Source organism: Poecilia mexicana, unplaced genomic scaffold, assembly GCF_051168715.1.
Source record: "Poecilia mexicana isolate PSO_F unplaced genomic scaffold, ASM5116871v1 scaffold_17, whole genome shotgun sequence".
Lineage (NCBI taxonomy): Eukaryota > Metazoa > Chordata > Actinopteri > Cyprinodontiformes > Poeciliidae > Poecilia > Poecilia mexicana.
Window position 1 is genome coordinate 3,442,947 of NW_028263386.1, and position 15,361 is coordinate 3,458,307.

The 15,361-nt window shown below is 38.8% G+C and overlaps 2 protein-coding genes across 7 annotated transcripts in view; both read left to right on the plus strand.

Annotated features, from left to right (window-relative positions):
• LOC106905193 (nuclear receptor coactivator 2) overlaps positions 1-10,124 on the plus strand; it is a 52,442-nt gene extending 42,318 nt beyond the window's left edge. For all 3 annotated transcript variants that reach the window (XM_014969861.2, XM_088014343.1, XM_088014342.1), the window contains 7 exons: positions 517-837; positions 2,609-2,686; positions 3,256-3,682; positions 4,691-4,928; positions 5,010-5,154; positions 5,316-5,390; positions 5,686-10,124. In XM_014969861.2, coding sequence (XP_014825347.2) covers positions 517-837; positions 2,609-2,686; positions 3,256-3,682; positions 4,691-4,928; positions 5,010-5,154; positions 5,316-5,390; positions 5,686-5,697 — 1,296 coding nt within the window. In that variant the 3' untranslated portion in view covers positions 5,698-10,124. The remainder of the gene's footprint in view (positions 1-516; positions 838-2,608; positions 2,687-3,255; positions 3,683-4,690; positions 4,929-5,009; positions 5,155-5,315; positions 5,391-5,685) is intronic.
• A 3,602-nt stretch (positions 10,125-13,726) lies between these two features.
• Positions 13,727-15,361, plus strand: part of LOC106905191 (ATP-dependent 6-phosphofructokinase, platelet type-like) — a 29,136-nt gene continuing 27,501 nt past the window's right edge. For 2 of the 4 annotated variants that reach the window (XM_014969854.2, XM_014969856.2), the window contains exon 1: positions 13,728-13,978. In XM_014969854.2, coding sequence (XP_014825340.2) covers positions 13,870-13,978 — 109 coding nt within the window. In that variant the 5' untranslated portion in view covers positions 13,728-13,869. Of the gene's footprint in view, positions 13,979-15,361 lie in introns of all 4 variants that reach the window. The other 2 variants (XM_014969853.2, XM_014969857.2) reach the window with 2 other exon arrangements.

A 15,361-nucleotide genomic window follows, 5' to 3' on the forward strand; every position in this document is an offset into this window, starting at 1 on the left:
AGTGTTTTTGTTTAGCATTTTTATTGGATTTTCAATGTGACAGAACAAAACACAGCGGTGCATAACTGAGAAGTGGACAGGGAGAGACTGGTGGTTTTCTAATAGTTTCATTTTTTTTTAACTATTAACAACAATATGACAATTTTTTTTATAACTGTGGATTTGAATTCAAATTATGCATCATTTTTCAATCCAATTGAGTTTTATTCATAATTCGCAGTAAATATCATCTCAAAGCACTTTACAAAACATAATTTAATTTCAAACATGCATACATTCCAACTGATCTTAGTAATCAAACAGTACAATAAGATCAATTACATTTTCAAAGTAGTCTAAAAGGTTTCTGTCTAAACTTTTTCATCTGCTTCACAGTTTCACATCAGTTTGTGTTTGTCTGTAAAGTCCTAATAAAATTGATCTTTGTTGCCACAAAACATTGAAAAGCTCAAACTATGTTGGTACTTTTTCCAGGTGTTGTATAACAAAAACAAAAACCTCCATCTCCCTCTGCAGGGTCCTCTTTCAGAGCAGGACCAGTACCTGGGTCCGTCGGACTCTCCCTCCGGCCTGAAGCCTCCCCTCTATGGTCAGCAGTATGGAGGGCAGCCCGGTTATGGCGGCATGCCCCCTGACGGCTTGTACCCTGCCCCATCCATGGGGGGCCACATGGGGCCCCAAAGGATGGCCCCGGCAGGCTACCCGCCCATGATGAGAATGCCCGGCGCCCCAGGGCCCCGGGCCCCTGGCATGAGACCTGCTGGTCCCAATCCAATGGTGCCGCCGCAGCCCAACAACCTGAGGCTCCAGCTGCAGCACAGACTCCAGGCCCAGCTGGTAGGCGCCACCTTCATCACCTCTGTTTAGTTTTGAAGCTTCTGATAAAAGCAGCCAGTATTTTTTTTTTTTTTTTTATTAATATGTGCAGGTTAGTACAAAATATTTCTGCTTTGGCATTTAAAACATTTGTTTTTAAATTATATGTGTAAAAGCAAATTTTCTATATTTCAGCTTTAAATTAAGTAAAATTTGTAATATATGGATTTGACTAATTTAAAAAATGTCTACATGGCAGGAAAACATTGTAGTTTTTAATGTTTAACTACGAGGTCATCTTAAGCATCCTAGTATTCCTGCTAAATATTAACACTGCTGTTACTTTAGATTAAAATTGAATGCTGCAGATATTATGTGAATATCTATAAATATGTTTTCTACAATATGCAAGTAAAGACAAACATAAAAAAAATAGTGGATGGGGGTGCTATTTAAATGTTAACATTTTAATTACAGTTTAGATGTAATTAATTTAAATTATTGCAACCACTGTAATGTGGTTGCTTATATGACCCGACATTTGGTACAATTAGGAAAAACAGTGCTGAACACTGTTATGCTGGACCTCACTGTGGTTCCATGCTGAACACAATCTGGTATACAAAGGTGCATAACTTAATATGCAGAAACTGTTGCTGGGACTTTACTAATTTTGATTGGTTATTACAAAAAAAACATAATCACCCTCTGGAATCACACATGATGTTAACTAGTGGTTAAATAAGCAAATCTGAAAGGTCAAGAAGAAGTGAACGTGGCACAAAATGATCTGATAAGTGGTGTAATATGATTAATCTGAGTCACATAAGATGTGGCTCAGAATGTCCTTTTATGTTTTTTAAAGCCATTTTGTTCTTATCAATATTTCAAAAGGGAAGGTTTGTCTGTTTTACTGCAGTTAGTCATTTAATTTATTGCTTCTATTCTCTAAATACCGTTTTAAAAATTCAGTCTGTCTCTTTTTAATCCAGTGCTTATCTTCTTCGTTGCCATTTAATCTGAAACCATGTCAGAATGTTCAACGTCATTCTGAAACTGCAGCCATTTTTCTAAGTGAAGAAGACTCACCGAAGCAAACAGGTTGGGGTTCACTGGGTTTAAACTGCAGCAAACAGAAAAAAAACCCAAAAATGTTTCACCTTTCCTGTTTAATCAGCATAGTGTCCCTGGGACACTTTGCAATAAGCAAACTCCAACACAAACTCCATAGATACTTATTATTCACAATCTGGCCTTTTTATTACTGTTAAACGTGCAAACCAAAGTATTTGACGAAAGACTCTTCACTGCTGTAATATGTGATGTTGGGACAAGCTGCCATCTGGTGGAAAGTTGAGGAAAAGCACTTTCCGACACCTTTGGCATGAATATGACAAAAGACAGTATCACTAACTTTGTTATTATTATTTTAATAGACAAAGAAAAATATACAGATACATTTGGAGCATATTAAATTAATTTATTGATCGTTGTGACTGAAATAATTGTTACTCAAATTGCAAGATGATAATCATGAGCAGAATTTTGACAACCTGTTTCTAGTCAAAACAAAAATCCCCCTTTAGCTTTTGGTCAAGTGGAAAAATCTTCCTGTATGATTTTAATGTCTTTCAACATTTAATGGGCTTCATGTCTTTTCATCATTTGAGGTCTATGACTGAGATTTCTGTTAAACTTTACTAGCTATGGTAGACAGTTTGTGGCCTTCACACAGAGCCGTCTGATGAAGTCTTGGTTCTGTTAAAGCTTTGGGTTTTTGTGTCTTCTGTAGAACCGTCAGCCAGTGATGAACCAGATGGGTGGAGTTGGAAATATGAATCTACCTCTAAGATCTAATGTATCGACCCAGGTCAGCTGCTTGCATACATAAACCTTAACCATCTTCTCCCCTGTGACTTTTATTTCCCTACAGTTCTTACATCTTAAACATTTCCACATTTTGTCATGGTGCAGCCATGAGCATTGATGATCCAGTGAAATGGTTTAGATCAAGGAAAATGCATCTGTTAGAGTTTTCCAGTCAAAATCTAAACCTAAATCCAACAAATAATCTGTGACGAGACTTAAAAACTAATGTTCACAAATGCCCCTTTCCTCCAACCTTCCAGTTGTTATCACATGTTTTACGAAACATTGATTGGGCTGAATACAAATACAAACCACACTTTTCAGATTTTTATTTGTAAAAAGAATGTCAGCCTTCAGCCACATTTTTTTTAACAGCAATGCAAAAAAAATATGTTACCTATAAGTTTGTTTTATTTCAAATATACTGAGATATTTGCACTAGACCAAAAATACTCGGTAAGATTTAGTGTTTTTGCGGTGAACTTCCTGTGCAGTGCTTCCTAGCAGACTGTTTCCTCTTCCTGTTTTGTGGTGATGCCAGAAATGACCCGGCTGTGTTTGCTCCATCAGGGACCTGTCAACGCCCACATGCTGGCGCAGCGTCAGCGCGAGTACCTCAGCAACCACTTGCGTCAGCGGCAGCAGCACCACGCGCATCAGCAGCGTGCCATGATGATGCGGACTCAGGGCATCAACCTGCCGCCCAACATGCCCAGCGGGGGCGCTGCTCCCTCGCCGATGCCCATGGGGGGTGTCAACCCCCGGGTGCCGCAGGGCAGCATGCAGCGGTTCCCCTACCCGGCCTCTGGTTACGGTACAGGACTGTCATCTCCTCCTCCTCCTCCTCCTCATCCTGGCTCCTCCAGCCCCTTCTCCTCCTCTCTCTCCCCGAGTCATCTCCTGGCAAGCCAGGGCATGATGGGAAATGTAGGCGGGCAATACAGCGGCGTAATGAGCCCACCGTCACAGCACAGTGCCTTCCAGTTCAGCAATTCAGGTATTGGATTAATTATGTGCTTTATGGAGGATAATGTTACAGTTGGTGGTGGTGATCTAGATCAGGGGTGGGCAATCCTGGTCCTGGAGGGCCGGTGTCCTGCAACTCTTAGACGTCTCTCTGGTCCAACACACTTGAATCCAACAGCTGAATCACGTCCTCAGTGCAGTCAAGTTCTCCAGACTTCTGCTAACGACCTCATTATTTAAGTAGAGATGCATCTAAACGTTGCAGGAGACCGGCCCTCCAGTCCTGGAACTGCCCACCCCTGATCTAGAGTCAAACAGCTTCAGTTACTACAGATAGAAACTAAAGATCAAGCTGAAATCTGGGTGACGAACTCTGACCTTAACCTTCAGAGTCACATAAAACCAGTGTTTTATCACCAGAAGAACATTTCCAGGCATAAAAAAATGAATTTTCTTTAGTCACATTGATTACTTCAAGAGTGTCCTTACAGGTCTGCCTAAAATAAAAATAATCATCCTCTAGCTGCAGCTGATCCAGAACGCTGCTGCTGGCGTTCTGACTAAAACCTGGACGATAGAGCTCATCACAGCAGTCCTAAAGTCCTTCCTGAGCAAACCTCCAGAAAACTTCAAAACAGCCGAAACATTGAGTTCTTTAAAATCTGAATTAAAAACCCACCTGATTAGATTTGTCTTTGATTAGTAGTAAGTGAAACATTGATCAATATATATGCTGTGCCTTTGCTTCGTGATTTTGATGATATTTGACAACATGTAATGTTTATTGCTTCTTTCATAATTGATGATTGTATGAAGTTTTTATGACGTAAAGCATTTTATATATAAAAAAAATGTGACTTTATCACATATTTGCTCTTTGGATGCTAGTGATTTAAATCAGTCACAATCTTTTGTGTATTTTGCTCAGATATTCCAATTAATATAATTTCTACAAATCATGAACTGAAAACTTCTTTTTATATGTTGTTTATATGTTGAACTTGAGCTCACCTGCATCTTATGTTTTCTGTTTTTGCAGGTATGAGTCAGCAACAACACCAGGACCCGGCGTCATGCTTTCCATGTGGGGCTGGCACGCCACAGAGCCCTCTGCTGTCCCCCAGGATGGGGCAGGGTCAGAGCCCCATGCTGCAGCAGAACCAGGGCCAAACGCAAACCCAAGCCCAGGCGGCAAACCAGGGCGGACCGCCAAGCTACCAGACGAGTGCCGACCTAAACGGATGGTCGCAGCCTGCAAACATTTCCACCAGCAACAGGTAGCAGCAGCTTCTCCAGGTCAACGACATCACAGCCAGGCTTTCTTAAAGCCCTGCATCACTTTTCTGCTCTTCTCTCAGCGTGTACTCCCAGCAGTCCCAGTCTCAGTACTCGACTCAATCCAGTGGAATGTACAGCAGCAGCAACATGAACCTGGGAGTCACCATGGCCAGCAGCAGCAACATGAGTTCAGTGGCGGGACAGATGGGCTCCATGAACGAACAGGTGACAAAATCACTGCTTCACATTTAAAAAGCTTCGACGTTTCAGCAGTTTGTTGGGCGTAAAATCTATCCAGTCTTGTGTATGAACCCTGTGTTGTTGTTTTTTACATATAAGTAACTGAGGAGATGTAAGTGGGCTTGTCTATGTCACTGTTGGTGCAGGTGGGCGACAGCAGCCTGATGCTGGAACAGTTTGGAGGAATCGATATGTTGACCCAAGAGAACAATGTCAATTCTGTGAGTATTATTTTCCATTCTTTTCTTAATCTTAAAAAATACACACAGAAGTAGTACCAAGTAAAAGAGCTCTTTTGCATAAGTGACCCTCAAAGTCTCCCTTTTATTATTTCCAATATAAATGAAAAAGAACCAATATTGTTTGGTACAAATTGTCATCTTGCAGTAAGAACATTGTCCTTTGTAATCTTTCCCTTTACTTAGCTATATGCTATTTAAAAAAAGTTCAATAAATATTTACAAAATGTAGCATTTCTAATTATTCAGTAATCTTTCTTCACTGTGTTTTTTGTAGAACTTTTGCTGACCACGGCCTCAGTTGGGACACGGTATGACACTCGGACCCCAGCTAATACAGACACTCTGAACTCACAGAGAAGTGTGAAGGTTTTAGAGGAAATACTTACATTCATTTCAGAGGACCGAGGATGGAAGAAAAACTTCTGAACTTCACTCAGACTGGCCTAGTTCCAGTTGTTCATCAAATCAAACAGTTTGAAATACCATGAAAACTGTCATCTGAACCACTCTGGCAGCAAACACACCTGTAGGACAGTCATTATATTTCTGATTCTGTCTTCAGGAACACATTTTAGTCTTTATCTCTGGGTTAAAATATTCCATTTAGCTTCCATTTTTCCATTGTAATTAACTGAACTGAACACACAACTGAACAGATACCACCTAACTTTATGATGAAGAAGGATTTCACTGGCACTTATTCAACCAATAAACGAAAACATCCAATGGCCTTTTTGGGCTGAATCAGCACAAAAAGGAGCTTTTTGTCTCCAGAATGTGGATTTTGGCATCTTTTAAAACATATATGTACATTTTCTTGCTGAATATTTTGGCTCATGAATTGCTGCTGTAAAACCAGCACATAAACTTTACATACAAAAGCTTTTAGGTAGTCAGTTTAATGACACACATGGTAAAAGCCTCTATAGACGAGCTGCTCACAGTGGCTGTTTGCTGTAAGGAGGTGGTCCAGTTTCCCAGGTTTGATCCTTTAGTCTGAGGTGAAATGTTTCTGCTTGACTACTATGTGTGTGTTGGTGTGTATGTGTGTGAAACTCAAACTGTCACAATTTCACACTGTAGAGATGTATGACATGAATCTTTTGATTTTTTTTTAAACTCCTGGTTCTATTTTAGAGCCCGACTGAACGTAAAAGGAAAACTATATGAAAGATTTTACAGTTATTTATAGTTTTAAAGATGTTTTAGATTATTTGTATGGAAGAAAATCAATTATATCTTTAAGATCTTTTGAAATGGTACTCGTTGATGTTAATTTTAAAAATAATATATATTTGAACTGCTGTAGTACATAGGACATGTGTCCCCTATTTAATGACTTTTCAAATAAAGGTGAATGTGTATAAATATCAATCAATCAATCAAAATCAATCAATCGATTGATTGATTACGTGTATAAATAGTGTACATAGATCTGTATCACCCCTTTTCCTTAAGTGGTATCATGAAGCAGCAGTTTGGACTTTCATAGATGATCGACAGAGAGTAGAAATATGCCATAGGTTAAACTAAGCACACTGTCTCTTTCTATTCAAACAAACTTCCTGGTGGATGTATTATTATGAAGTTTGAAACAAACAAAAGACAAAAGCCTCAGTTGTTCTGTAATGGGCAGTGCTAGCCTTTAGCTAAATAGCACTGTTCAGATGCTAATTGTTAGCATGTAGCGGTGAAAAATGTCACAACTTGTGTTTTATTCTGACTTGTTGCGTTTTGACCAAATTTGCTCACGCATAGTAATTGTTTTTCTGTCATTGTGACTTAAATGCATGTGCAACCAACAAAACTCCACACTTTTTTAAAATTTTGTGTTCAGTTCGTCAGTGAGGAACAGCTTTTATATGTTGTAGATATTTTTGTTTCTGCCCCAGTACAGTGTGTCCTGCATGTGGAAGAGAGCAGCAGCTGAGGAACACTGTTTTAGATAAATAATGCTCCATCATTGCTTTTCTATGCATTTAACAGTTTTCACACAGATAATCTCAAATACTGATTTATTTATATATATTTTTTTGATTTGTCAAAACTCTGCATTGTTAGCTCTCACATTGGGTTTATTTCATACATACACGTCACTATCATGATATTCATTGCTACTCAAATAATGGAACACGACATTGATAACATGTCTTATCTCATGTAATACTATGCAAATGCTTTGTCTGTGCTGATGAAGATTCATTAGCTTGCAGATGTTGCATGTTTGAAACTGAAAGTGAAACTGAATGCCATATGTAGTTTGTCATAAATTCAGCTTACAACTGTCTGAAAGCTTTTATTCCCCGATTATCGCTAAATACAGAAAAATCACACAGACTGTGATAAAAGTAACATAACTTCCACACTATTCAAACCAAAAGCAACATTCATCCTTCAAAGATCTGATGGGACTTGATGTTCCACATAATCAGCTAGTTGGGCTGCATAAAAAGCAATTTTAAATATGCCAAAGTAGATGATGTGACACATCCTATCCTTTTGAACTTTTAATCTTAAATTGAATCTGAAATCTGTAGTGTTCAACTGCCACTGGAGGGCATGACAACAATGTTAACAATTTTATAACTATGTTATATTTTTGCTTTAATTTAATTATACTTGCAGTTAGATCTCCTTTACCCACAATAAACAACAAAACTCCTCCGTAGTGACTTTTCTAGTTTAGAATAATCTAACTCTAAAAGCAAATTTAAACATGCTTTTGTATTTTGTCATTTTATCTTTTTGTTTATACTTACTTTAGATGCTTGTTCAATGAAAATACATCGTTAAAGATTCAGCATTTACTTAAGCTTTATTTACTTATTTTACTTTTCCCTCAAACTATTTGACTAAGAGCCTTTACAATTCAAACTGAAAGTCAGGAATGTTTCGGGAATAGCTCAGCTAGTTTCGGTGCTTTTCATTAGGTGCTTTTTCTTAATAAGCTTTTAATTGTGAAGGAAACTGTTTAAATTCAACATGTTTTTCTTGAATTCCCTGCTTAACATTCTGTAGCATGAGGAAAACTGGGAAATGAAAACTGGAACACTGTAAAGAAAGTTGGAATTTAGTTTTGTCTCCCTGTTGGTGCGGCAACTATTACTTTGTTCTTTACCCTCATGATAACATGAAAAACCTCAGAGATTAAACCTAGGCCATAGAAATGTTCTGAATGTCTGAAGCACTCAGTGAGATCACGGTGAAGATGAACACTCGTGTACATTTTTTCCAGATGTCTTATATGAAGGTAAACTGTTTATCTTGATTTAAACTGAGACAAGAATACATACTGGATAATTTTGTATATTGTTATCGATTGCGTACAACTGTATTTCATGTAAATATGCATAGAGTAATGCCTTAGCTTTTTGATTTTTTTGTTTTGTTAGGTGTTTAGTTGTAAGGTTTTAAAGAGTACCTGGTGTGTCGGACTCTGCTGACTTGGTGATGCTCCACTTTATGCAGTTTAAAAGCAGGAATGTTAGGTTTCCTCACAAAAAATGAGACTTTACAAGCTGTGATAAACCTCTTAAGATTTGTTATATTAGCACATCCAACCGTTTCTCATCACATTATTTGCATGTACTGAAATACTCCCTGATTAGTAAAGGATTTTGTTTTTAAAAGGTAATTGATTTTATTAAATCTGGCTATTTAAGCTAATTAAACTACAGTGGGCCATGAATTATGGTAATATTATTGTCAGATATTCAATGAGTTATGTGGTGATTCTAATTAAATGTACTTGACTTGATTTTAGAATCCATAGCATCAGGGTTTTCCTACTTATACCAACAAATTTTATGTATTTTTTCAAAACTAAAACTTTAAACTTTAAAGGATGTTTTAAAAATTGAGAAGAGTGAGAATATATTGAATTTTACTTTTTTTTTTCCAAATCTGTATTCATTGCTAGGGGGGAAAAAATACTAAATTTGGAATAAACAGCCGAAGCCAATTACAAAAACATATTTGAAGCAGCTAAAATATCTCCATCAGTTCAAGCACTTGCTATGCTTAGATGATTTTGACCGCTCCGCAGATATCATCTGGCTCTTCCTCACACAGCCATTAAACTGCCAAGCTGATTTTATATTCCTGTTGATTTGCAGGAGATTTATTTAGTCATGAAAATAAAAACATCTGTAGATTCACTTCAAGGAAATCAAACCAAAATTCAGGCTGTTTGCAAAGAACTAAATAGTCAGAAATGTGCTATTTTTCTTTTTCTGATTTTCTGATAAGTACATTTTGTTAGATTTGATTAAAATATTCCTCTCCTTTAAAGTAGTCTCAGGATCATGGTCTACATTACTAAAAGCATAGTAAAGCAAATGAAGCAGATTTCCAGTGTTTGTTTTTTTTTTTTTTTTTTTGTTAGGCACCACAATCTGCTGCAAACTCCTTTTGACCAAGGCCACTGTAAAATATTAAATGCTGTAAATCTAAATATTAAGTCAACCAGAGAGTGTTGAGGTTCAAATTTGGTATTTTTAAAAATCTTATTTGAAGTATTGTCTCTGCTGTGGAGCTGACCTGAAACGTCTCAGCAGCTGCACAGTCCAGTTCAAACTGTTTATTTAGTGAGTTTTTACCCAACAGTTGTTCACCAACTTTATGCAAACTGTTGACTCTGATGTTGCTTCTGCCAATGCTGCTTGTTGATTTCTGATTGATGCCACTGTAAATAAACTATTTTTATTGACCTGATTTGCCCCTGAGTTTCATTGCCAGCATAAATTAATTTTCTCAAAACTAGAAGGCAATTTCCATTTTCCACCAGCAGGTGGCGCCGTTCTACTTGTGTTCAAATCCATGTTGTGACAGAAAGTGAAAATGTTTTTATTTTTATTTTTTCACTGCTTGGTGTTATATCAAGAATAACATTAACACACTATTCTATTTCAAAATGTTTTTATTTGCATTTCTGTGTTCAAAACCGGAGTGTTTCAACTAAGAAACTTTCCAATTTCAGCTATTTAATTAATTTTCCCTCTGATCAAACCAAACTTAAACTCTGTGTTTAAAGAAACTTGTTTCTGATTTTCACTGAGATCCCAAAGTTTGTAATTTCCAAAAATATCAGTGTCTGGGAAAGGTCAGAGTATAGGCTCAAAACGATTTTGAATTTTTGTTTTAAATGTGCGTCACTGAAGTTGTTGAAAATATAAAGACTTGACACCCAAATTCTAGAGGTAAATAACTTAAGCAGTTCCTCATTTTGGATCTTGGAATGAAAATTGAAGAAGTGAGGAGAGGCAGTTATATCACAAGACATCTTCTTGTGCTGCAAGCAGAATTTTGAAACCAGCCAAATACCCAGTGCCCTCAGCGTGGCCCTTTGAATCCAAAGCTCCCATGTTTCCATTGTGTCTTGTGTAAAAAAAATGAAGAAACTGGTTGATTTGGTGCCACAGGTGTGAGGGGACACGCTGTACCGGCAGTCATAGCTGCCGCCACAACGCCTCTCACACACAAAGCCAACGTGATCATTTCAGTCTGACATTGTAATACTGAACCAGACATGTTCAAGGTCACTGAATATGGCAAGTATTGAGCAGTATATCTGAGACTATTGTGTCTGCAATCAGCTCCTTTTGCAGCAGTTACATCACTGCATCCAGATATCCAGTCACTGTGTCAGCTCTCCGTGTCCCTTGTGCTTCCAGTGTTTGGATTGTGATGAAAGTTGTGAGTTGAGGCTGATAGTGAATGACTTCCTGGCTATGAAGTTGTAATGGGATGGAATTTCCTCCCCTCCCCGTCCGGGAAGAGACGGCAGCCCTGATTGGTGCGTTCAGCCGCCAGTCAGGTGGACACCTGCGTCAGAGGCTTTCCAACTTTGGCTTTGCTCTGTATGCCAGATCGTGACAACCAAAGGCAGATAAAAAAAATGAAGACCTACCACTCTGCTTCCTTTTTCCACAACTGAAATCAGAAATTAAATTCAAATTAGCAGAAGGGTGGTAGCAAAATATTATATTTCAGCAGTTATGTAACTCATGTATGTGAGGAATTAACACTGATATATTTTAAATATTTATGTTTCTTTTCATGTTTTTATCTCTTTTGGTATTTGTCATAAATAATCAGATGTTTTAATTGCCACATTTACAATTACTTTTACTGGTTTAAGAAATTTAAAAGTGGAACTGTGATTATGAACACCAAAACTTCTATTTTTATCATTGCTGAAAAACAAAATATAGTAAATTCAGGACATCTTAAACACATAATTTATAAAAGCAAGAAAGTTTTGCTCTGCCACACATGGTCTCCTTGAGACATTTAACAATTTGCAAAGCAGATGGTACTGTTTTTTTAAAGGTCATTAAAATAATGTTCTTCAACTTAATGAATTAATTTCAGAAATGGTGTCATATTGATAACTTTTTAATCTTGGAGCATGTAAAGCTTAAGTGATATATCTATGCCCTACCTCTTTGTAAAGCTATGTCATTTTGTGGGTTAGGTTAGGGTTAGTCTCTTGCAGGGGTTTGGAGATGAATGCATTTGTCGTAGCTGGTTGCCATATGGCTTTTTAAACTGCGAGAGTAACTAACAAAATCACAAAAATTGTATGGGAAGTTCAACTTGAAGTCAGAAAAACAGCGCCCTCTGTGGGCACAGATTAAACTTGAGTTTCCAAAACGTGTAGAACAGATTCCGGTACTTTCTACCATTAACAAATGCCACGATCAAACGCAGAGAAAGGCGACTACAACCCGTCCCCCGCGCTGTTGTGACACGTAGAAGCGGTAATGACGTCACGCGTCGAGACGTTCTCCATACGTTGCTAGCTGGCTAAAGACTTCTATGAAACGTAGAACAAGAGCGACGCCAAGTGGAATGAGCTTAGGGTGCGTTCACACTGCAGATTAAAGTGACCAAATTCAGATTTTTTTTTTTTTGACGTAATGTATCTGATCTTTTCATGGTGGTGTGAACAGCGCAGGTCGGATTCTTTTAGAATGCGACCCATATCCGATACGTATCCGATTCAAATAACGTCCAGGCCGCATTCATCCGAACTGAACATTACTGATACTCAGCAAATTATGCGTCCTGATATGCGCAAGTGGGAAGAAAAACAACTATGACGGACTATAATGAGAATTAAGTTGTTAATAAGCTGCACCGGTTGGACAACAACTTCAAATATGTAAGCTAAGCTACACCGTTAGCCTCCATGTTTACTTCCGCAAACACTGAGCACTTCTACTGAGAACGCTGACGCTATTGCGCCCTCTACTGCGCATGCGGGACACTTTCAGGTCATTTGCCCGTTCAGACTGCAGAACACATACAGGTCGCATATCTGAGGCAGTGTGAACGGCCCAAAAAAAAAAAAAAAAAAGAAAAAAAAAATCCGATTTGACAAAAAATCGGAATTGGGTCACTTCAGGCTGCAGTGTGAATGCACCCTAAATTTTGTCACACCCTCATCATGTCTTTTTCAAAGCCAAAGCCTGCAGTTCATGTATTGGAGAAATAATTAAATGTTGATGACATTTGAGGATATTTCTTAAATGTTTTTTGTGGAATCCTTTATGTGGCCCAGCCTCACCCAGACTCTGCCTCCAGCGGCCCCCAGGTAAATTGAGTTTGAGACCCCTGGTCTAGAATTTTAAAAGAGATCAGTAACACAGAAGCTTTCATAGTAACATAACCTTTTTAAAAATTAGAAATAGATAGCAAAGAAAACAAATGTTCGGTCAATCTTTGAGAAGGAAAATTAAATCCCTCAACTTCAACATACAGCAAAAGTATGAGAACAAAACAAAACCACAATAAAACGTGTCTCATCTGGAGACACGTTTTATTCATGTCTCAAGATTGCATGAATAAAATAGAAACATTTTCAAAGAATATATCAATGTAGAAACCCCCCCACAAAAATAAGACAGGCAGTGACAGTGGAGATGACAGATAAGCAGAATATTTTAGCAAACAAAACCAGCCACTTCTTCAGTCTGTGATCTTGTTTCAGCTGATTGTGGTTCTGAATCCTGTTTGAGCCACTTGAAATTTACATGAAGGATTATCCTGATGAAACGGGGGAAACCCGCAAGAAGCGCATAATTACAGGAAAGTTACTTAAATCGTCTGTTTTTAAAACGCAAAGGAACAAAATTGCGGTTTAAAACTAAGACAAGAAAACATTTTTAAATGTTTTTTAAATAATATATTGCTGTTTTTCCCTCCATCTCTTACTTTTCCACAGAGATGCGGTGGAAAATCCTCATCCTTGTAAGGAAAGGAGGCAGTAATCTGTCCTGTTGTAGGATCTTTGGAGAGGAGGTGGAGGAGGAGGGGGGCGGTACCCGCTGCGGCCCTTCAACTGCCTCCCTCTCTTCTGCCACAGATACCCCCAGTGCTACCCTCCGGTGGGCTTTCTGAGGAGTTCAGCTAAACTTCACCGACAGCCGCGCAGAGACCCCGGGCAGACCGAGAGATGGCCGGAGCGACGGGACCGAAGCGGCAGGACACCCGGAAATTTTTTGAGAATCTTTCTGGAGCTGGGAAATGCATCGCCGTGCTGACCAGCGGCGGAGATGCTCAAGGTAACAGAGTCAAGTTGGACTGTAAGAGGGAGCTGGAGTCAGGATCAGCGCGGGATCAGAGAGCTGAATCTAACCCGCTCCTAAAGCAGCCTATCAGGGCACTTTCTGTCTAAACCGACTGGAAACATTAAAGTATAAGAGCTTAATAATTTCTCCGTAATTTATGTTGATTTTAGTCTATCAGTTGTTTATTTTTAATTTGAGAAACACTCCAGACAGGCATTTGTCCGATAAAGGATGTATCTGGCTAAGCTTCCCAAATTGCGCATTGCCGGGCAGCAGGAACAGCGTGTGCTTCGATATCAGCGCGTCACGACAAGGGAAGGAGAAAGAAGTTCCTCCTAATAAATTTTCATATTTTACATATCAAATATTTTTTCTGCTAGGGATTTAAGTGTGTGCTCCTGAGTCCTCCGGACTGTTACGCAACAGTCTGCGCTCGCCCCCCGGTGTCTCTGCTTTCTGCGGGGATGCTGCAGCATTCTTTGCAGAGGGAAATGCTACAAGTTTTAATAAACGCGCTGGAGGTGTTTCTGGCAGACAGCAGAAACACCGCGTGACTCAAGGCTCGTGCATACATGCAGAAGCGGGTTCAGTGTCAACAGGTGACTGATTACGTCGTAGCTCTTTAATGCGAGGTGTTCTAAATATGCAACGTCACCTGCGCCATGCGTGTATGCACAGATGGCGCAGGCCCGCGCGCGCATCCCCCAGGGGGCTTGGTGTTACCACCGAACCTGATCGGCATGTCAGAGCCTTAATTATCTGCTATTTCCACAAGTCGGTGCAGCAGTTCCAGTTCCAGTAACGCAACCCCACATGACAGGATTTAACTGCACTCCAACTTACTTCTGAAGATTTTTATGTAGATTTTTTGGGTTATGTACTTAGAATATGTATTAGTCATATATATTTCTTATGGATATAAAAATTTTCAAAGTGCCCCTCATTTCATTTACCAGCTGTAAAATGTTGTGGTTTGAACTTCCTGTCAGCTGTTTTGTTTTTTTTTTGCCTCAGAAATAATTCCTCCCGCATCACGGAAGCTGAGTCACGACTGAACCAACATCAATTTATGTGAATTAAACAATCTACATCCGGCGCAGCTTTTCAGATTAAAACAGCTCAGTGTCGCTGTTAGAGGTTGCCTATTTATTTAGAAAGGGTTTGGAATCTACTTCCGGTGACCTTCAGTGACTTAACGTCTACTGTCACTGAAGGTCAAACAGGCTACGTGAGGAGCCGCGAGTATTACAGAGATGATGGTGTGATGGAGAGACTGAATTCTGAATTTGTAGAGCAAAAATAACGTTAATAATACCTAAAAAAGTTGCTTTTAAAGCAGTATAATAATGATTGCCATTAAAATTCAACTTTTGGATG